The sequence below is a fragment of the Capricornis sumatraensis genome, chromosome 8, assembly GCF_032405125.1.
Source record: "Capricornis sumatraensis isolate serow.1 chromosome 8, serow.2, whole genome shotgun sequence".
Taxonomy (NCBI): domain Eukaryota; kingdom Metazoa; phylum Chordata; class Mammalia; order Artiodactyla; family Bovidae; genus Capricornis; species Capricornis sumatraensis.
Window position 1 is genome coordinate 22,661,635 of NC_091076.1, and position 21,411 is coordinate 22,683,045.

Below are 21,411 nucleotides of genomic sequence, written 5' to 3' on the forward strand. Positions count from 1 at the left end.
GTTTGTTGAGTGAACACATAAAACCTGGAGGGGGCCAAGGAGTGAAAACCTGATTCAGATGTAACACTTTGAGAACTTTGAGTGCTAGACTGAGAGCTCTTCTGGGTTAGTTCCAAAGTCTGCCCTCCCTCCCTCCTCTTCCCTTATTCCTTCCTTCCAGGCCATCAGTTATCTCAGGGTTGTTGACTCATAGAAGACCCGTCTGTGGTTACAATTCACCATTTCTCTTAGGCTGACTAGCCTCAGGTCACTGGCTATTAGATTCAGTCTCACCTTCTTAAAGGGTTCTTTGTATAAGATTTCCTTTTTTTTTTTTTTTTTAAGTGACTTGTTGAGCCCAGACCCTAAGTTCTCTCCCTGTTCTTCGTCCTGTAGCATTCACCCTCGAGATAAGCAGACGGTGGCCTACAGGCTGCATTTGGGGGCCCGTGCCTTGGCTTACGGGGAGAAGTTGATCTTTCAAGGACCACTGCCTCAGAAGATAGAACTCCTGGCTGACACGGGGCTGCTCAACCTCACATATTCCCAGCCAATCAAGGTGCAGAGGCGTGACAACAAGATATTTGAGGTGAGAGCTGCAGAAAACAATAGGGGTTCATCCAGCGTGGGGATCAGGATTTCCTCCACATGGAGGCTCATCTCTAATTATATACGAGGTGGGTCTTGGTTGGTCAGGGGCTAAGTTCACTCAGAGTGACAGGTAAGCAGCTCTTGATTCATTCACTTAGAGGCAATTTTGATGGGACAAAAGCTAATTTAAAAATTAAATCTATATTAAATAAAAATTATATAAATGTTATAAATCTTTTTATTTTATAAAAATATATAATTTTAAAATTTATAAAATAAACTGAACAATTAAATTAGTTAAATAAGTAATTAAAAATAACTTATTAAAATTAACAAATGAATTTGAGTCCATATTTTTTTTTCAGATTTTTTTTTTTACTTTACAATATTGTATTGATTTTGCCATACATCAACATGAATCTGCCACAGGTGTACACGTGTTCCCAATCCTGAACCCCCTCCCACCACCCCTCCCTATACCATCCCTCTGGGTCATTCCAGTGCACCAGCCCCAAGCATCCTGTATCCTGCATCAAACCTGGACTGGCGATTTGTTTCTCATATGACATTATACATGTTTCAATGCCATTCTCCCAAATCATCCCACCTTCTCCCTCTCCCACAGAGTCCAAAAGACTGTTCTATACATCTGTGTCTCTTTTGCTGTCTCGCATACGGGGTTATCGTTACCATCTTTCTAAATTCCATATATATGCGTTAGTATACTGTGTTGGTGTTTTTCTTTCTGGCTTACTTCACTCTGTATAATCGGCTCCAGTTTCATCCACCTCATTAGAACTGATTCAAATGTATTCTTTTTAATGGTTATTAAAAAGATATTCCTTTTGTATTTTCCCTCCCAGAGCAACCATTTTTGCTCAGGACAGGTAGCATTATTTGTGGGTACCTATTTGAAAGGAAAGGATCCTGGCTGCAGAATATTTCCCTCATCCTTGGACATCTTTTTTTTTTTGTCACACTATCCTAAATTCTGATTTTCTTTTGAGTTTAATCTCTCCTTTAAGAGATTTAAGTGTGGTGATTTGCAGCTTAGTTTGAATTACTGTAATGGGCTTCCCTGGTAGCTCAGCTGGTAAAGAATCCGCCTGCAATGTGGGAGACCTGGGATCCATCCCTGGGTTGGGAAGATCCCTTGGAGAAGGGAAACACTACCCACTCCAGTATTCTGGCCTGGAGAATTCCATGGACTGTAGTCTGTGGGGTCGCAAAGAGTCAGATATGGCGGGGCGACTTTCATTTTCACTGTAATGGAACTTTGTACTTGCTTCTAATACCTGGTGAGATCATTTCACTGCGGAACTGGGGCTGTTGATGAAACAGCTTATTTAGGAGTCTCCTAGGTTGAGGCTTCCTTCCTTGGTGGCTCGGTGGTAGAGAATCTGCCTGCCGATGCAGGAGACTCGGGTTGAATCCCTCGGTCGGGGATTCTGATCCCCAGGAGAAGGAAATAGCAACTCACTTCTAGTATTCTTGCCTGGGAAATCCCACGGACAGAGGAGCCTGGTGGGCTACAGTCCATTGGGTCACAGAGTCGGACACAACTGAGCAAGTCAACAACATCAGCAAGGCCAGGGTGGTGACTAGAGGCATCCCGAGATGGAATATTTAAATAAGTGTCTTTGGGAGTCCTGAGGCCCTTAGGCAGTGGGGGTTGTTGAGTGAAAAGAGGGCATTGGAGGGACAATGAAAGAATGTCGAAGACAAACTGTAATTACACAAGAGATCATGGGGCTGTTCCTCCTCTGGAATCCTCCTGCCTCAGGTGCTTACTTAGCACCTAACTCCACTTAGCTTCCTTGGATGCTGGGTTTTAGGTGAGTCCCAGCTCCCTGGAATCTGTGCATTCTGAGTTCCCCTCTGTAGTCAGCTGCTGGCAATCTGCCCACTGCCTGGCCCTGGAGTCGGAGTTGGGGCCAGGACAGATTTGAACCTTTGGGAACTGGGTATTTTAATACTCCCTTCACCAGAATCACTTTCTGACTTGAGAACAGCTTACTATCCATAGTTCCGTGTGCCCCTTCCTCTCCCCCCAGCTCCACTGGGAGCCAGAGAGCAGCCCAGAGGCTGGCTTGCTCACCCAGATTCCTGCCTGATTGGCGGGAGGACCACGGGAAGATTTTCAGGGGAGCCTTTCCTAAGTGCTTCATGTCTCCATGCTGTCTTGTCTCTCTCAGTAATTTGCTGTTTTATTTCTTGATCTCAGCTATTAATCTTGTAAACTTTGTCAATCTGTGGCTGATAACCAGACCCAGTTTGTCCTGGTTATTATAGAAAACATGTCCCTTGGCCAAGAGCAGCCCCCCTCTCCCTTCAGGCTGTCTGCAGAGCAGACACCTCTTGGTACATCCTCCCAACTATCCTAACTGCTCCTGTTCGTGACGCTCCTGTTTAGGTCGCGTGCTGCAGTGACCGCCAGTGCGAGTGGCTTCCAGCTCCCATGGACACCTTTTCCACCCAGACCCTGGCCCTGAGCATCACGTCTTGTCATGACAGCCCCGCTGCTCTTCGGTATGCCTGGACCCCATGGCCTTGTGAATATAAGCAGTGTCCCCTGTACCACCCCACCAGTACCCTGCCAGCTCCTCCCTTCATGGCTCCCATTACAAACCTGGGCCCTGGCTACCACAGCAGGACTGCTAAATGATTTCACGGCAGTGTACACACGTCTTAGACACAAGTGTGGATCCTTCAGATTTGGGCATTTAGGAGTTTAAATGACAACTACTGATTTTTAATGGAAATTAATCAAACTGCCTCACTGAGAGCACCCGGCTAGCACATGGCTGTTTCCATATTCTGAGATGCCAGGGCTGGTAGGCGAATGGAACGCTTGCCTTCTGCCCTCAGCCAGGCCAAGTATCCATAGTAGACTAATTACTGACTACAAACAAGTTGAACCCGTGTCATTCACTTCCTTCATTATTTGGAGTGAACAGTCTTTAACACTTTTGTGTTACCTCTAGACAGTGGAAACTCAGGATTGGAAGAGATTTCAAGGCTGTGGAGGTGGACTAGCATTTACGTGTTTGTTTTTTAATAAAATCTGACAAGTGGTTATCAAATTTCTGTAGTTTCCATTCTAAGCTTCCCAACAGTTTTTCCTCATGTGGAACTGAAATGTTTCTTCTGGTACACAAGTCTTTCAGAGAAGTGACGATGGCCCTGTTTTGTGCTCAGCCAAAACTAATTCTGTTCCTTCAGTCTAAATGATAATGTGAACATTTAAAACAAAGAAACCACAACCACGTGCAGGGATTTTGGGAGGCGAAAGGACGGCCTTGAGGCGGCAAGAGAGGGTGAGGTAGAGCAGCCTGTGCAGGAAGCACATGACCGCAGAGGTCACGGAGGGCAGACAGCGCTACTGGGCTCTTGACAGGTAAGAGGTTAAACAACGAAAATAATCCAGATGGGAGATCAAAGAGAGTCTGAAAGTAAAGCTACATGATAAGCATTTAGAAAAATAATCCAGATGGGACAAATGTGAAAGAGAGCTTTGGTGTATACTGTTGAGAATCATAATGGTGTTTACTGGCTGATTAAAAACAGCTGAAGGCACTTGGTAATTGTCATCTATTAAGAAGCTTGAAATAAAAGTAACATCCTGACTCATGGGTACACATTGATCTCTACACAAAACCGGGTTTGGAACAGGCTTGGAAATTGTCCTTTGAAGTTGAAAAAGGAGCGAGATGTATCTGCGAGTAGTTTCCATTGTCTTAAAGTGAAAAACAAGCACAGAAGCACACGCATCACTCGCCACACCTGCCCCAAGGGGTCCTAGTGTAACAGCAGGAATGCTTTGTTAGTGCCAGGATTTTTTTAAAAAATTTATTTATTTTTTAATTTTTTGGCTGCGCCACACAGCAAGCAGAATCTTAATTCCCCGACCAAGGATTGAACCTGTGCCCTCCGCAGTGCAGTCTTAACCACTGGACTACCAGGGAAGTCCCAGTACCAAGATTTTAGTTAGCAAAAACCAAAACAGCTATGCAGCATGCAAGAACTTTGGCTCCTTGGAGGACTTCTAGCGTACAACTCACTCCTCATTCCTGCACGTTGGCCTCTGATTCATTTGACCTTACAGAAACCACAAACCCTGCACCAACTCCTGAGAAAAAAATCAATCTACTGTCTACCCCCAACATACAGGTGCTCAGTAGCTGTTCTAATCTGGAAGGAGCAAGAGACAGCCAAGAGCTCTAGGCCTACGTTCCCTTCACTCCTAGTAACCTAGGGTACACCGTATAATTGGTTAGGTTTAGGTAGTGGATATTTTCATGCAAAGTCATGTGAAAATTAATTTATTTTTAATGGTTGAATAATTTAAAACATTCTGTAGGAATTCAGTTTACTTCCCAAATGAAAATAATACTGTTTGAAAATGAAATTTATGATCACTGTATATGACTTGGATGCTAAAGAAGAGCATAGGCAAGTAAAATCACTCCCAAATTCATCATCTGGACACAGTGTTTTGGTGAACATCACTTGATTTGTTTGGGTCACATTTTACATACCACTACACCATATATTGTTCTGTAATTGGTGTTTTTGACTTATTCTAACAAAATAATTTTCCTGGGTAAAGTGAAAAGAGATTTCATTTGCTTCAGCCTGTGGGTGCCCCATACTTTAACCAATTTGCCATGAATGTACACAGAGGGTTTTAAACTGTGATAACTGTTACATGACAACATCATCTGCACTTAATCTCTTAGGGTCCTTAATGTGAACTAACAGGTTTAAGGATAAATACGTTTAACATTTTAATACCTACAGCTTAACCCTTCCAAAGGATTCAACAGTTGACATTCCCACCAAGGTAGAGTCCCATATTTTCCCCCTATTCTCACCAACATTGAATACTGTCAAAGTTAAGAAATCTTTAACAATCCAATAGATGAAAAAAAAATTTAAGTGTATAGCTAGAACAGTATTTTTTTCAAGTTATTTAAAACAACAATTCATAGTAAAAACACTCTGGATCATTCCACATATCCCCATGTGTACTGTGTGAATGGGAGATAAACACCTATATACACAGTATAGTTGAATTCAACCTTTCAGCATGTGATGCATCCCAGTATGTTCTGTCTTCGAACTTAATTTTAAAAGATGTGGGTCTTGACTGCCAAAGTTGAAAACAACAAACAAGGCTGAGATTTGTAGTCTGAAAAACACTTCTGGGGAAGCTACAAATGAATGCTTATTGAAGTAAACCATGCACTGACTTATGGGCTCCCCTGTGGCTCAGCTGGTAGAGAATCTGCCTGCAGTGCGGGAGACCTAAGTTCCATCCCTGGGTTGGGAAGATCCCCTGAAGAAGGGAAAGGCTACCCATTCCAGTATTTTGGCCTAGAGAATTCCATGGACTGTACAGTCCGTGGGGTTGCAAAGAGTTGGACACGACTGAGTGAATTTCACTTCACTTCATGCACTACCTTATAAAAACTCTTTTTAATATCTTTCTTAAAATGAAGCTCACTGTGAACTTGTAATTAACTTGGGCTGTAACAGAATGAAAAGATACAGGTTATGTGCTAAAAGCAGCAGATACCATTTCTGTGTTAAGTGCAAATGGGTTCTGGCATCTGATGTAGACAAGAAAAATGAAAAACATCCAACAGTTTTGAGTGACCTCCTTTCTATCCCTGATTTGCTATTATCCATATTTTATTATATTTTTGCACTGTAAAAGTTATACAAACTTGTAGGACCATAATTAAGAGTCATAACATCAACACTAGTCACTTTCGCTTCTGATACGTTATGGTAGCCAGTGTAATGTGCTCTAAAGGCTGCATCTGATCCATCCCTTGGCTGTCCAGATACAGTCCATTAAAATGCCAGCCCCCCCGTTTGTTTTCTCCATTAGTGGCTATGGATTGTAGCACAGTGACAACCCAGTTCTCACCATTCCTTCCCCATCCTTCTATGTCTGGCCTCCTTTGGTTCCTTCCATTCCAGCCAGCGCTGGTTCCTAGCTAATTGAGAGTGAATCATCATACAAGGTACGGTGGAGGTGAACTGGCTGGGCTTCAGTGATAGGGTAAGCCTCTACCTTAATGCTCTAAGTGGAGTCCAGAAAATTCTGTTATATAGAATGCAGTGTTATTACACAACTAATGAACTGATGGGGTGAGTCTGTTATGGAGGATGGGAACCAATCATGTTATTTGTTAGTGTGTGGCTCCAATGCATTCAGCGGAGCCACAGAGGGGATGTAGACAAGGCTAGAGATGATTTTTTAGATCCTTTTGTAAAATGTGAAGAAGATGAATAGTGGGCCTTGGACTGGACCTTCCAGCTTGGGGATGAGTAGGATCTGATTCTGATTACACTGACATGAAGATAAAGTAGCAGCTGGCTGCAGGGGCTGAGACAGTCAACGACCCAGGCTTAGATCAAGGGTGGAGGGTTGTCAGAAGGTGTAAAATTCTGATTATATCGTGATGACAAGATGAAAATAAGCAGAACTGTCATCAGAAATTTATTACTAAAAATAAAACCAAGTTGAAGTTTTTCCCAGGAAAGCTGTCACCATGGGAACCTCTGCGACAAAATGTGTTAATTTACTATCTTCTTCACTCCTGAGTTGCTGCCTTCTTCTATATAATCTAATTAAGCCAAAATACCCATCCTGATGAGAAAGATGTGGTATCGATCCCTTTTACTTCAATCTGAAGACTGAGATGGGCTACACGGTGATGGAGACTTCAGGTGCTGTAGGTGAGCATCTACCAAGGGTTCATGGGTCAGGAACATGGGTTGGTAAGAAGACACAAAGGCGGTAGGCTGAAGCTCCGGGAGGTCCAAGGATCCTGGAGAAAAATATTTCTTAAGTTCCAATGCTGCCTGGGAATCTCAGGAGACTGGCTTGATCAGACACACAGATATCCTTTTAATTCTTTCAACTCTTTCACATCTGTCAGACCAATTCTGCCCTTGTTTGATAAGACAGGACAGATATTTACTTTTACAATGAAACAAACTGGCTGAAATACAGCAAATGGTGCTGGGAAAGCTGGAGAGCCACATGTAAATCAACTGCAACCCTAGACCCTACACAAAAATAAAATGGCAAAGACTTTAAGTTATTTAAGACACAACACCATAAAACTCCTAGAAGAGAACACAGGCAAAATATATGACATAAATTGAATGTTTTATGTTTTCTTAGGTCAGTCTCCCAAGGCAAAAGAAATAAAATAGCAAAAATAAACAAATGGGATCCAATCAAATTTAAAAAGTTTTCACATAGCAAAGGAAACCATAAAATGAAAAGGCAACCTATGAACTGGGAGAAAATATTTACAAATGATGTGACTGACAATGGTTTTGTTTCCAAAACATACTAATAGTTCATACAGTTAAAAAAACAAACAAAACAAAACCCAACTGAAAATGAGCAGAACATCTAAACAGACATTTCTCCAAAGAAGACATACATAAGTCCAACAGGCACATGAAAAGATGCTGCTGCTGCTGCTAAGTCGCTTCAGTCGTGTCCGACTCTGTGCGACCTCACAGACGGCAGCCCACCAGGCTCCCCCGTCCCTGGGATTCTCCAGGCAAGAACACTGGAGTAGGCTGCCACTTCCTTCTCCAGAAAAGATGCCTATCGTCCCTAATTATTACAGAAATGCAAATCAAAACTACAATGATGTACCACCTCACATTAGTCAGAATGGTCATCATTAAAAAGTCTACAAAATAATAGATGTTGGAGACTGTGGAGAAAAAGGCACCCTTCTCCACTGTTGATGGAATGTCAGTGGGTGCAGCCACTGTGGAGAACAGTATGGGGGTTCCTCAAAACACTACAGTTACAAACCTGATCAAGCAATCCCACTCCTGAGCATACGCCCAGACAAGCCCATAACCAGAAGTGTCATGCGCACCCGTGTTCACAGCAACAGCATAGCCAAGCCACCGATGGCTGAGTGAATGAAGGTGTGGCATGTAAACATACATACACATACACATATACAAGGCGATATAATGCAGCAATAAAAAAGGACGAAATAATGCCATTTGCAGCAACATGGACGGACAGGTTATTATACAAAGTGAGGTAAGTCAGAAAGAGGAAGACAAATTCCATATGATATTGCTTGTATGTGGAATATAAAATACAACACAAATGAACATATCCACAAAACAAAAACAGACTCATCGACATAGAGAACAGACTTGTGGTTGCCAAGGGAGAGGAAAGGATTGGGAGTTTGGGATTAGCAGACTAGACATGCACCCATAATGGATAAAAAACAAGGTCCTAGTGTACAGCACAGGGAACTATAGTCACTATCCCGTAACAAAACAGAATATAAAGTGTGTATGTATAACTGAATCACTTTGCTGTACAGCAGAAATTAATAGTGTAAATCAACTAAACTTAAATGCTAAAGAAAAAAAAGGAGAAAACTGTGGCGGAAATAGATTAAGTAACTTGCCTAAGGTTACAGAGCACAGTGGGCAAAGACAGAGAAGTTAATTCTATTTTCTCATTTCTAGTCCACAGCTCTCCCTATATGATTCCTATGCTGGATCCTCTGATCACTCCACTCATTGGTGGGAGGAATCCATGGAGCACAGGCAGGACCAAGGCCATGGATTTCCTCACTACATGTCATGTTTCAAGTCCCACAGTCAACTTCCCCTTAGAGTTCTGCTGAGGACATCCAGCTTAGAAAATGAACTGCCCTAAGTTCTTGGTGAGCCCTGCCACCCCAGGATCTCAGCCACGTCTTGAGACTTCTGCTAGGGCTACCTGTGGCTGGAGCAGGGAAAGCCCTTGTCACTCACTGCCCAGGTCAGTGGGATACTCGGCAATGAAGGAAGAGGGAAGGCAGCCTAAAAATGGTCAACTTTCAAACCAGAAGGGAAAAATAAAAAAGATACCTTGTAGAATGGGATCACTATGATCTTCATCGAAGGTGTGTCTCTGAAAGGCTTCAAAGCTTGTAGCTATGTCATTCTCTAGCTGTTCTTGTGGTGGGGGGCTGTCTCCAGGTTTGCACACATCAAACTTCACCCACTGGTAACTGCAGGACCAAAGGGAACATTATTGAGTCGTCTTTTGGCTGTTAGCAATCCATTCGTCCCTCCAAAGGGATCAGGTATTTTTTTCTTTAGGTCTCTCCTATATATATATCGGAAAAACAGATTGAAAAGCACACAGACAGGCGTCTCTAGTGACACTTATTCTGCAGGACTTCCCCATCCGTTTGCTGTCATGATGCACACAAATAGTGAGACCCTCACGACAGCAGGGGACCGTCCCCAGGCCGCAGAAGACAATCCTGTACCTTGTGTACAGAAGCAGCTCAGTAAATAGATGAGCAAGCAGAGCCGTGACCACCAGTTTAGTCCCTGGCCCACTGATCATGGAGCTTCTTTCAAGGAAACGGATTCGATCCCACTTACTTGACACATTTTCGAGCTCCTGGACAACTCTGGATCAGGTTGTGGATGGTTGGATGAGAAAACCCAAAAAAGTCAGCTCCAGACGGATGCAGGTTGGGTATTAGTTTTCCCCTAAACGGGAGAGAGAATTTTTGCTTGAGAGCTGAGAGATGAGTATGAACACACACAGTAGTCTTTCCTGACTTAGAGAGTCTGGAGCCTGTAGCCGCCAAGATACACCAAGGACACAGGCTAGCTTTCTATACAATAAGGGCTCTCTACTCATTAAAAGCAAGAGAGAAGGTCTCACTGTACCCCAACTGACCTTTCTAGCCTGCCTTCCAGTTACTGGTCAACTTACATAGCCGCGCTGATGGTCTTGAGTAGCTCTGCGTGACAGGCATCAGCAGAGGAGCTGATGATAGCATTCTGGGGGTCGTCTTCAGGAACAATTTCAAACTGAGAAAGATAAAGGAGCAATGAGCCCAGTCTTTAGGGAGAAGGTGGCAGAATCACACTGCTGCTACTGCTATTCTTCACTCTGGAACCTGAAGCAAGGTGTACCGCTTGTTTAATAGTGTCTTGGCTGTTAGACACTCCAAGCCATAAAACAAAGAAAGGTTTTTCAACTGTTTGATTCTACACCCTTTGTTTAACTACTGTCCAGAGGGCAATGCTTAATTTGTTCCATACCTTTCCAGATGCTTTCTTAGCCACTAACATATTTTAAGCTATAAATACAGATGATATTTTAAAACAGATGAGATTGTTCTCCACATAATCTTACGTTGATTTTACAATATCTAGGAAAAGATCTAGGCCATTCTGACTACAAATCCCCATTTCACGTTATTTTTTGAGTTGTAAAATATCTTGATTGTTTATAAAAAGAAACAGTTAGATCAAAATTCTACTAATACTGAGGAATTTTTGACAGGAAAGTATTTTGTAACAAGTGTGATCTAGCTAACAATTCCCTGACAAAATTTTCTATACTGTTTAAAAGACTTTTGACCAAAAAAAAAAGAAAAAGAAAATTATTTTCTGTAACAGGTTCTATATTTAGTCAGTTAAATTCCTTGATCAGTTTTCTATAAAGTTTAATTAAGCAGTTTCCAGTCTTTCAAAGTTTAATCAAATTATTCCACACAGGATTAATCTATTTTCTGTATTTCTATATATATACACCCACACACATACACACTATATATATTTATATATAGTATATATGTGTTTACAATTATGTGCATTTTTCATTTTTTTTTAAGAATCCAAAACAAACCTTACTGAGTAGCTTCTACTACTGTTAGTTTTCTTCTGTGGTTATTATTTCATGTGATTCAATCTTCCTGTGTCGAATTTCAGAGCTCTTTAAATTTTGTCAATAATAAATTATATTGTCAGTAGTTTCAGTCAGAATGGTTTTGTTATTTCAATGACATTTGTTGCAAATTTAACATTCTGATGGTTTATACTGATTCCTCAGCTAACTCATGAAAAAACTGTGAACAATTATCTTCAAATATTTCAGGGTTGCTCTTCTATTTGATATTGATCACACCAATTCCAATCTTTTATACTGTATATACACTTATATATCCTATCCAAGCAAAGCACAGTTAAAAGCCTAAAATGTATTATTTTGGTCTTGGGAATCTTTCTCTACTTCAATATTTTAACTGTTGTATAATATTACACAAGGTGGATATATCTTAATTTTTAACCGTTCTCCTAATGATGGCTATTTAGGCTACTTTTAAATTCTTGCTATTGCAACAATGTCGCAATTATACTGTTACATGTAACTCTTCTATTCACATTTGCGCATCTAAGACATTCCAGAATATCTAGAAGTGTGCTGGACCAAAGATTCACACGTTAAAATTGTTGATACTACCCCAGCAGCCTTCCAAAAAAAGGAACTTTACAATTTTCACTCCTACTAATGCCATTTGTACTTGTTTTCCTACACGCTGGCCAACATTTGCTATTATCTGATATTTGCGTATGAGAAAAATAAGATTTTTGTTTTGTTTTCATCTCCCTAACTACGAGTGCTGTCTGCTCTCATCGACCATCTGCACTGTTTCTGTGAAATACCTGTTTTTTTTTTTTTTTTAATCTGATTGCTTTTATATCTTAGACTACAAGAGCACTTTATCTGGATTTTAATCCACTGTGGTATGTTTTCTTCTTGCTTGTTGCTTGAGTTTTAACTTTGATTATGGTGGTTTTTACCATTCAGAAGTGTTTAAAATTTTAATAGTCAAATCTGTTACTATTTTCCATTATGGCTTCTACTTTTCACATCTTGCTTAAGAAAACCTTTCCCCTCACCCTAGAACTATAAAAATATTGTTCTATGTTTTAACATATTACAGTATAGAACCTTCTATAAAGCTAAAGCAAGTAAAAGTCATACTCGCATTTATAGTCAAATAGATGAAACAGAACTGTCTGGAAACACAACAAAGTATTACATGTATTTAGTATACATTAAAGGTGTCAGTTGATGTCAGCTAGGGAAAAAAATGAAAGCTTAGTCTGTAGAATTCTCTAGGCCAGAATATTGGAGTTACGGGTAGCCTTTCCCTTCTCCAGGGGATTTTTCCAACCCAGGGATCAAACCCAGGTCTCCCACACTGCAGGCAGATTCTTTACCAGCTGAACCACAAGCAAAGCCCACTTCACTTCACTTCAAAGGTGTCACTTGATGTCAGTTAAGGAAAAAAAAAGAAAGCTCACAAGATACCTGAAAATTCTGTCTGGATGGACTAATGGCTTACTAAAAGAAACAAAAAAACCCTACAGAATCTGTGTTTTCAAAAATACTTTAGCATTTGTCTTTCAGAGCTCCTTGGTGGCTCAGACGATAAAGAATCCGCCTGCAATGCAAGAGACCCAGGTTCAATCCCTGGGTTGGGAAGATCCTCTGGAAAAGGAAATGGCAACCCACTCCAGTATTCTTGCCTGGAGAATCCCATGGGCAGAGGACCCTAGTGGGCTACAGTCCATGGGATGGCAAAGAGTTGGACATGACTGAGGAGCTAACACTTCCAGAGGATATTAAGGACCAGCTTGTTGGTTGCCATTTACATTCTATTAGGATTCTGATTAGATTTTCCTTAAACATATAGATTTGTTATAAACACTGCTACAACATCAAGTCTGTCTGTTAGAACACTTTCTAAACAGAAATGCTGCATGGCCAAGGTCATCAGAACTCTCAGCTGCATTTAAGAGCCTTCTAACAATGATAGGAGCGATGCAGTATGATCCACAAGTGGCAGGCAGGCTCTCAGCTTCTGCTCCAAGCTTCCACCCTTTTCCAGCCATTTGCAACATCATCAGACAGCGAAGCCTGCAACTCTGACAACAGTCTATCTTCCCCAAGGATCAGAGGACATGGTGTGGGAAAATGAACCGTCTTGAACCACAGCACTGAGAGGATGCGCACTCAGGGATTTCCTCGGTAGTCCAGTGGTTAAGAGTCTGCCTGCCAATGCAGGGGTCACGGGCTCAATCCCTGGTCCCAGATCTCACATGCCATGCAGCAGCTAAGCCCATGCGCCAGAACTATTGAGCCTGAACGCCTAGAGTCTGTGCTCCACAAGAAGCCACCGTGATGAGAAGCCCACACACAGCAATGAAGACCCAGTGCAGCCGAACATAAATGAATAAATTAAAAAAGAAAAAGAGTGTGTGCAGGCAAAAGTGAATACATAGTTTTCTCTGCTGCCTCCATTTTGGTTCCACCTCAACTGGCAGAGTGTCACACTAATCTTCCCTGAGTGTAAGCCTGCACTCCACACACGAGCAGTTTGGTCAGGCCTCACACGGTCACCAGTAACGTGAGGAGCAGGACGGTTCAGGGGAAGGAGTGTCAGCCAGGGAATCAAACGGATGCAGATTCACATTCTGGCTCCATCACTACTGGCAGAGTGCCTGTCACAGAGAAGGTTCTCAGAAAAAGAGGGGAAAAAGAAATGAAACCCAGCAGTTATCCTTAGGGCGGGTACCTGAGGCTGCGTGCCACCGTCCTTGATCTGACAGGTGTACAGACATTCCTGGTCCGGACTCCGCATGCTGGCATAGACCCGAGTGCTGCAGTAGCCCACGGGGTAGATGGCAGTCTCGTCATGGAAGCCAGGTCGGTCGGTGATGATCTAGAAAAGAAAAGATCCCCCCAACTTGCCACTGAGGTCGCTGGAGAACTGAAAAGCCCAGGGTACTGTGGAAGCCTCTAGAACCACCTTGGGGCTGAAAAGAGTGACTCAGATCAGAGAGACAAAGAGCGCTGGATGTGCAGCCGATGAAAACAATCTGCTTTCCTAGGGACTAGAGGTTTTCAGGGGTTGGTCTGGATCAGCAAGGGACTGCTGCTTAATGGGAACAGGGAGGGAAGGCTCAACCCCGCTCCCGAATCTCTGCTGCTCCTCTCTCTTGGTCGCTGGGCTCACTCACCTCCCCCAGGCTATACACTGTTAGGCCCCCCAGTCCGATGGGGAACACAGGCCGTCCTGAGGGGTCCAGGGCAATGGGCTGAACCGGCTTGCGAGCACCTGCCTCCATTTTCTTTTTCTTGGATGTTTTCTTCAGAACTGAAACGCAAATCTGGGGTCACCCACTTTAGGTCCCTCCCAATGCTGAGGGGAAGGGAAAAAATTTACATGATGCTAAGAGCAATGAGACAGTCCTGGTTCTACGCACACACTGAAAGGGCAAATGGGGCTCTTCCCCAAAGCCCTGTTTATCTTTCTCACCCACCCACCTGGCTGTAACCAATTTCAGCATCAGTTCTTAGGATCTAGAAGCCTTATATTTTGTAAGGCTTCCGGCTTCACTTATAAGGTCAGCAATTTCCCAAGCCATCCGTGTGCTCAAAGGCCACCGAGCCCATTTCCCTGCCTCTAGGAAAGACTGAACTGGAGGCTCCCAGACAGTTTGGAGTGTAGGAGAAGTGGGGGAGGCGCTGAACTGCTCTCATTATGTTTAATCAGTTCTAACCATGATTCCTCTACCCGGAGTGGCTCGAAGACACTTGGTTTTCAAGGGCTTTTACCAGGGGTGCTTAAGGACCAGTGAGGATTTACATCATCTCTGTAGCCGAGTGTCCACCAGTCAGGACCAGGTTCATTAGTTGCTGAGCCACCAGGACAACTGATATCCTCTCCCCAAGGTACCTTCCAGTTTGTTGTTCTCTTTGCCTTTTTCTTTTTTCTCCTTCTTGGATTTCTTCCCAAATGGTTCCTCAGCCCCAGTGCTCGGCCCAGAAACTGGCCCAGCTCCCTGGAGGGTTCCCACAGAGCTGGCCACACTGTAAGTCAGAGGCAAACTGGAGCTGTGGGAAGGAGCTGCAGCCTGTACGTCCCCTTCAGTTAAGGCCTGTAGCTGGAGGAGCTTCTTTAGCAAGTACCTGAGGTTGGGAAGGAAAGGGAGAAAGGGTATGAGCTGCTGTTTTGTCTCAATTCCATATTTTATTGAAGTACTAGGAAAAGTCAGAAGTACATGCAAAGATGATCACATTCACAAAAGTAAAGTTCTTATTGAACCCTGGGAAAAACGAAGCTCCAGAGGATAACACCTCAAGAAGCTAAGAATAAAGGACTACAGTGCATCCCTTCTGCATATGGAGAGCTCTTCTAACTGGATGCTGGAAGATGTTAGGCTTCCAAAGGGCACATATCATGAGCTGCTCACTCAGAGTACTCAGTTCAGTTCAGTCGCTCAGTCGTGTCCGACTCTTTGCGACCCCATGAATCGCAGCACGCCAGGCCTCCCTGTCCATCACCAGCTCCTGGAGTTTACTCAAACTCATGTGTATCGCACCAGTGATGCCATCCAACCATCTCATCCTCTGTCATCCCCTTCTCCTCCTGCCCCCAATCCCTCCCAGCATCAGGGTCTTCTCCAATGAGTCAATTTTTCGCATGAGGTGGCCAAAGTATCAGAGTTTCAGCCTCAGCATCAGTACTTCCAATGAACACCCAGGACTGGTCTCCTTTAGGATGGACTGGTTGGATCTCCTTGCAGTCCAAGGGACTTGCAAGAGTCTTCTCCAGCACCACAGTTCAAAAGCATCAATTACTACAAACTGAATAAATATTTGTAGGGAAAAAAATGTAGCTTTTAATTCCCTGGCTTTTATAATAGCAGAGTTATAATAAGATTACTTATTAGATGTGGTCAGAGGGTTTTGTCAGAAAGATGGAGAGAGCTGTTTCATCATCAATAGTCTAACATGACCTGGGTTGGTAGGAATCAGTACCACAGGCTGTGAGTTTCTCTGGACCACACTGGTGGCCGGTGCAAAGTAGAAAAATCTTGATGGAGGAAAAACCCCCCAAGGGCACCAACACCATATCAATCACCAAAAATGTGATTCTGAACACAAAGTGACCCCAGCTCACCGTCTCTCTTCTTTTGCTTTAAGAAATTTTTCCTCAAGACGAGCAATTTCATCACAAATAGCAGCATTTTCCTTGAAGAAAAATTTGGAATATAGTCACACAAAAGGAATAAAAGATCAAAGTATGCTGAGAAGAGGAGTTATATTCCAAACCAAAGAGCTATGTGTTGCTAGGGAGAAGAGCCAGTCTACGTTGCAGACAGACTGTAAAGAAACCTGTAAGTAAAGGTAGGGCCAATTTCTACTATGGGCAGAGTAGTAATTTGGAAACTGCACCATCTTTGAGTGAAAAGGGGGAGTTAGTAATGATTTTGCCAGTACAATATGGCAAAGTAGGGTGTCCCAGAAAAATCAACACGTACAGTCACCTTAATTAGGGTAGCCTTCAGCAATGAGAAGGCCATACTGCTCAAATCTATAGATACTTTAGCTCAACCCTTATAACCACGGGGAATGTCCTCATTCCCAAGTGCCTTGACTCTTAGGGAGCTTATAAAGCAACCTAACCCAAAGCAAAGCATACAGTAATGAACCTTAAAGAGAAAAGTCTGGATGGAACAAAATCAAGTCTAGTCTATAAACTTAAAACTTCACAACATATTTATATGTATTCAAGCATCATCTTTCTTTACTGATGGCTCCATTCACCTCCCAAACATGAGTCCTGAGGGGACTGTTTCAATCTGGATGTTCCACAGTTGGGACCTCAAATGCTGAACGATCAAAACAACACCTTTTTCTTCACAAAACTTTCTTCATGGGTCTGATGGAACCAACAGTCTAATTAATACAGGTGCCAAGCTTTAGGTACCGCTAATATTTAGGGATAAAAGAAAGGCAACATCAATTAGATACCAAATCCTTTAAATTCTGCTTTTCTTACTTCTCTCCAGTACACATAGCAGGTGGCAAATAAATCTCCTCAGAATAAGTGTTCTAATTTCCAAACCTTTCCTTGGGCGTCCAAAAAAGCTAAGAGATGTTCAAATTTTGGTATGCGAAGAGGTAAGGTGTTGATTCACATGTGGGAAGACATTTGAGATACTTGCTATCTCCAAGCACTGAGCTGAGCTTGAGCAAGCCACAAATTCGTCTAACAGTTGTGGCTGGCAAACCAGAAAGAGTTCATTCACTCAATAAACCCGCTGCACCTACAATAAAAGATAAGCAGAAAACTCGGAAGACTCACAAGAGATCAGAAGCGGGGACTACTGAAAAGTTTCATGTGCCTGTTCAGGGAAGGGGTCTGCTGTGGGTGTGCGGAGTGCGTGGCAAACAGGCTGCGGTAATGGAAGTAACAAACTACAATGAGGTGTTTGACTTGTTGGAGTCAGGGCTCTGCCAGAGTTCTCAAGTTTCTTTGGAGAACCAAAGGCATTTCCAAGGATTCTGTGGCAGAAATGAAGTGGCTCAGTCGTGCCCGACTCTTTGCGACCCCATGGACTGTAGCCTGCACCAAGCTCCTCCATCCATGGGATTTTCTAGGCAAGAGTACTGGAGTGGGTTGCCGTTTCCTTCTCCAGGGAATCTTCCCAACCCAGGGATCGAACCCAGGTCTCCCGCATTGTAGATAGACGCTTTACCTTCTGAACCACCAGGGAAGTCCCAAGGATAATGACTAAAGCTTACTGACACATCTTCTAGGTACTGGCCCCTTAACTTTCCTCATTTAATCTTCATTAACTCAGCAAGGTAGTTGGTTATTAGCGCTCATTTGTAGACAAGGAAACAGAATTGCAGGAATTACGTAATTCGCACAAGGCTAACAACAAGTAATGTACCCTGGAAGAGCTAACAATCTATTAACACTGCCACTCTGGGAAGGGGAACAGTTCAGGGAAAGACTTCGCGAGTTAGGATGGGCTAAAGGTGGAGAAGGCCCGAGCGGCGGCATACTTACAAACACCGTGGCTTTCGCCGCTCTGCGCAGCCGCAGGTACTTGAGCCGGTACTTTTCGTTCTGGCTCTTCTTCGGGAGCTTTTTCATCCTGGCCTTGCTGGACTGCAGCGGGTCTCGCGGCGAGGAGGCCAGGCTGCCCAGCAGGCTCATGGTCCGGCCCCGCTATGGGGGCTCCAGGGCGCGGCCTGCATCGGCCCTTCCGCCGAGGAGCGGCCCTCAGTGCCGGCTTGGTCTGGGCTGGGCTGGCGGGAGGGGCCCTCTAAAAAACGACCTCTCTGGAAGGTTCACCAGGCGCCTGGATAGGCCAGGCGACTCAGGTAACCGAACCGACTCCAGGCGCCTCCTGCACTTCCGCGTCTGCCTCGGAAGTCACCCACGGCCGGAGGTTACGTCACGGCGTCAACCTCACGTAACTTCCGGTGCTGGGATCCGGGCGGTCTTTGCAGGGCGAATCCGCGGCTCGGGAGGCGGGGCCTGATGAAGAGGGAGAGCGGTTGGAAACGACCGTTTGAGACGTTGTGTACGTTTTTGTGTTTAGCTGAGGCTTGTTACTGTTGAGCTAAAGACCAACACACAAAAATCACACGGTTTCTAAGCCCGAAGTGTTTTAGCACCTGTTTCCCACATTCCTTACAGACTGGCCTTCCCCGATTGTACGACGCGCTGGAGCGCCATAAGGGGACTGCTGTTGGCTTTGCTTCTTTTCTTCATACAGCTCGCATAGATGTTTCCTGAGGGCCTAGTACGCTATCGTTTTACTGGGATTACAGTGGTGAATAGAAAAAAGAAGGCCCCTGGTTTCAGATTAGAATCTAGTAGGGAAGATGGAAGATTTAACCAGCACTTTTAATAAGGAGCTTGCACTAAGTAGGCGCTCAGTTAATATTTGCGTAAGGAAGCCAAAAGTATGTTTCTGTGCTTAAACTTATGTAGCTCTAACTCTGTAACCAAGGTCTGCCTAAAATCATCAAGTAGAATAGACTTCTTTAGAATGCGGTATTGGTAACTGTACTGGGTTGGAAGGTAGAAGGCTTGCAGTATTCTTCCCCCACCCCCAGCCATGCCACTAACTAGAGTGAGCCTCTGGGTCCCAGGTTTCTCAAAACTGAGTATGCTGTTTAGAATGATGAGGTGAAAGAGAGTTATAAACTGAAAATTCTGTACTGATACCTAATTACTGTTGTTTATACTCAAAATTTAGACTTCTAGAATTGTGTATGGAAATTAAGAAAAATATATAGACTGTCAAAACAGTAAGTTACTGGAGAAAAACCTGAAGCTTAACTAAGAAACTTATATCAGTTAAAAAAAAAAAAAGAGGTTTGGAATAAAAAATCCAGATACTTCATTTCTGGAAATTGTAAGAATAGTGGCAAGAGTCCTGATAAAATGGCTTTCCCTCAGAGAGAAAGTTTATGAGTCCTTTATGTCCATCTGTAGTGTTAGCTGCCCGATTGGACCTCATGTTTCTAGTGTGCTTTTGCAAACATACTCAAGGCAGCCTTATAGATTCATGTCTGGAAATTGCCAGGAATACTTTCAGCCAACCAACTATCCATACTCATGCCTTTCATACTATAGATTGGCACTTTACCTTGGAACCTGGAAACAGGTAGTTCTAACTGACAGGAAGAGTTTTCTTTCTTCTTTTTTTAACCCTTATGTGCTAACCGCTTGATTTATTTGATGTTCAGCTGTATTGTATTTTGTCCTTGCAGGCTTCGTGATCAGACTTTGTTTTCCCTATTCCTCTGCATATATTACATGTATCCTACCTAGTGGGAGAGAAAGCACTGTCATTTATCTTAGTTTGCAAGCTGCTCTGGCCAATGGATTTCTGTGGCATTTACATTAACATTTTATTTTTCATTAGAAATACTTCCTTATGATTTATAAAACAGTTCATGCAAAATTCAGAAAATATTAAGATTTTAAAAAATTCATACATCTGCCACACAAAATGAATCACTTTTAACACATGTTTACTTTTTTAAATTGAAGTATAGTTGATTTACAATATATTAATTTCAGGTGTACAGCATAGTGATTCAGTATTTTTGCAGATTATACTTCATTTAAAGTTATTACAAGATAATGGCCATGATTTCCTGTGTTATACAGTATATCCTTGTTCTTATCTGTTTCATATGTAGTAGTTTGTTTCGTATTTTAATGGATATTTACATAGGTTAGATGATACTGAATGTAATATTTCCTCTTTTGTTCACTTACCACTGTTATAGTCATATTGTAGTGTTATTGTAACTTCTTTATAAATGTAACTTTAGATGTCTGCTTAATATTCCAGTTGTGTAATAATTTTACATAATTATTTCCATGTTTGACTTTTTTTTTTGTTTCAAACTAGTTTATTTAAGGGTTCCAGTTTCACTCCTCAATGAAGTGAAAGTGAAAGTGAAAGTCGCTCAGTCGTGTCTGACTCTTTGCGACCCGTGGACTGTGTAGTCCAATAGATCTTATGTATTTCTCACATGCTTCTTTGCTCTTTAGTTCATCTAGTTCTGAAGGGTTACCAAGTGTTATCTTGATCAGTCAACCATCTTCATAACAAGATTTGTTGATACATCCTGGATTTTCTGCTAGAGTTCATTCATTTCAATTATTTCTCCTGATGGAGAAGAATAGAACTCCCTAGTAGCTTTTATGCTTTCCAAAGCATCAGAGTCCTCTTGTTCAATTTTTTCCTGACTTCAGGCAGACTACAGCAAAAACACCTCCCAAAGCTTCTTGTTCCCTGTGTATTCAGAAGAATATTTATTTATTAGTGCCTATGATGACACAGCCTCTAGGTAATTTATTTAAGAGGAAAAGACAAGTACATGGGCTATATTAATACAGTGTAATAAGTTGTATCTCAGAGGTAGGTATCAGATGATATGGCAACACTCAGGGGAGGAGCTTGGAGATGGGGACGGCTTCTTGAGGGAGGAAACCCTGGGCAGACTTTGAAGGAGAGCATGGTAAACTGAGTGTTTATCCTAGAAAGGTCATGGAGTAAATACAGTGGGAAAAACCTGCCTCCATGAATAGCCTATAGAACTTTCTCCCTTTTTATAATGTCTAGACTTCTAGTTTCAGTGTT

The 21,411-nt window shown here is 42.7% G+C and overlaps 2 protein-coding genes across 5 annotated transcripts in view; one reads left to right on the plus strand and one right to left on the minus strand.

Moving 5' to 3' along the window:
• The window catches only part of SIAE (sialic acid acetylesterase), a 37,794-nt gene extending 34,170 nt beyond the window's left edge, over positions 1–3,624 (plus strand). For all 4 annotated transcript variants that reach the window (XM_068978208.1, XM_068978210.1, XM_068978212.1 and 1 more), the window contains 2 exons: positions 376–568; positions 2,984–3,624. In XM_068978208.1, coding sequence (XP_068834309.1) covers positions 376–568; positions 2,984–3,235 — 445 coding nt within the window. In that variant the 3' untranslated portion in view covers positions 3,236–3,624. The remainder of the gene's footprint in view (positions 1–375; positions 569–2,983) is intronic.
• Positions 3,625–4,651: 1,027 nt separating this feature from the next.
• On the minus strand, positions 4,652–18,662 carry TBRG1 (transforming growth factor beta regulator 1). Its single transcript, XM_068977043.1, has 9 exons — positions 18,309–18,662; positions 16,410–16,480; positions 15,183–15,415; positions 14,464–14,600; positions 14,019–14,165; positions 10,361–10,458; positions 10,021–10,131; positions 9,496–9,638; positions 4,652–7,412 (listed from the first exon to the last, which is right to left on the minus strand). Exons 1-9 carry the CDS (start codon positions 18,456–18,458, stop codon positions 7,267–7,269), a joined length of 1,236 nt encoding a protein of 411 aa, XP_068833144.1. The 5' UTR covers positions 18,459–18,662; the 3' UTR covers positions 4,652–7,266.
• Positions 18,663–21,411: the final 2,749 nt, after the last annotated feature.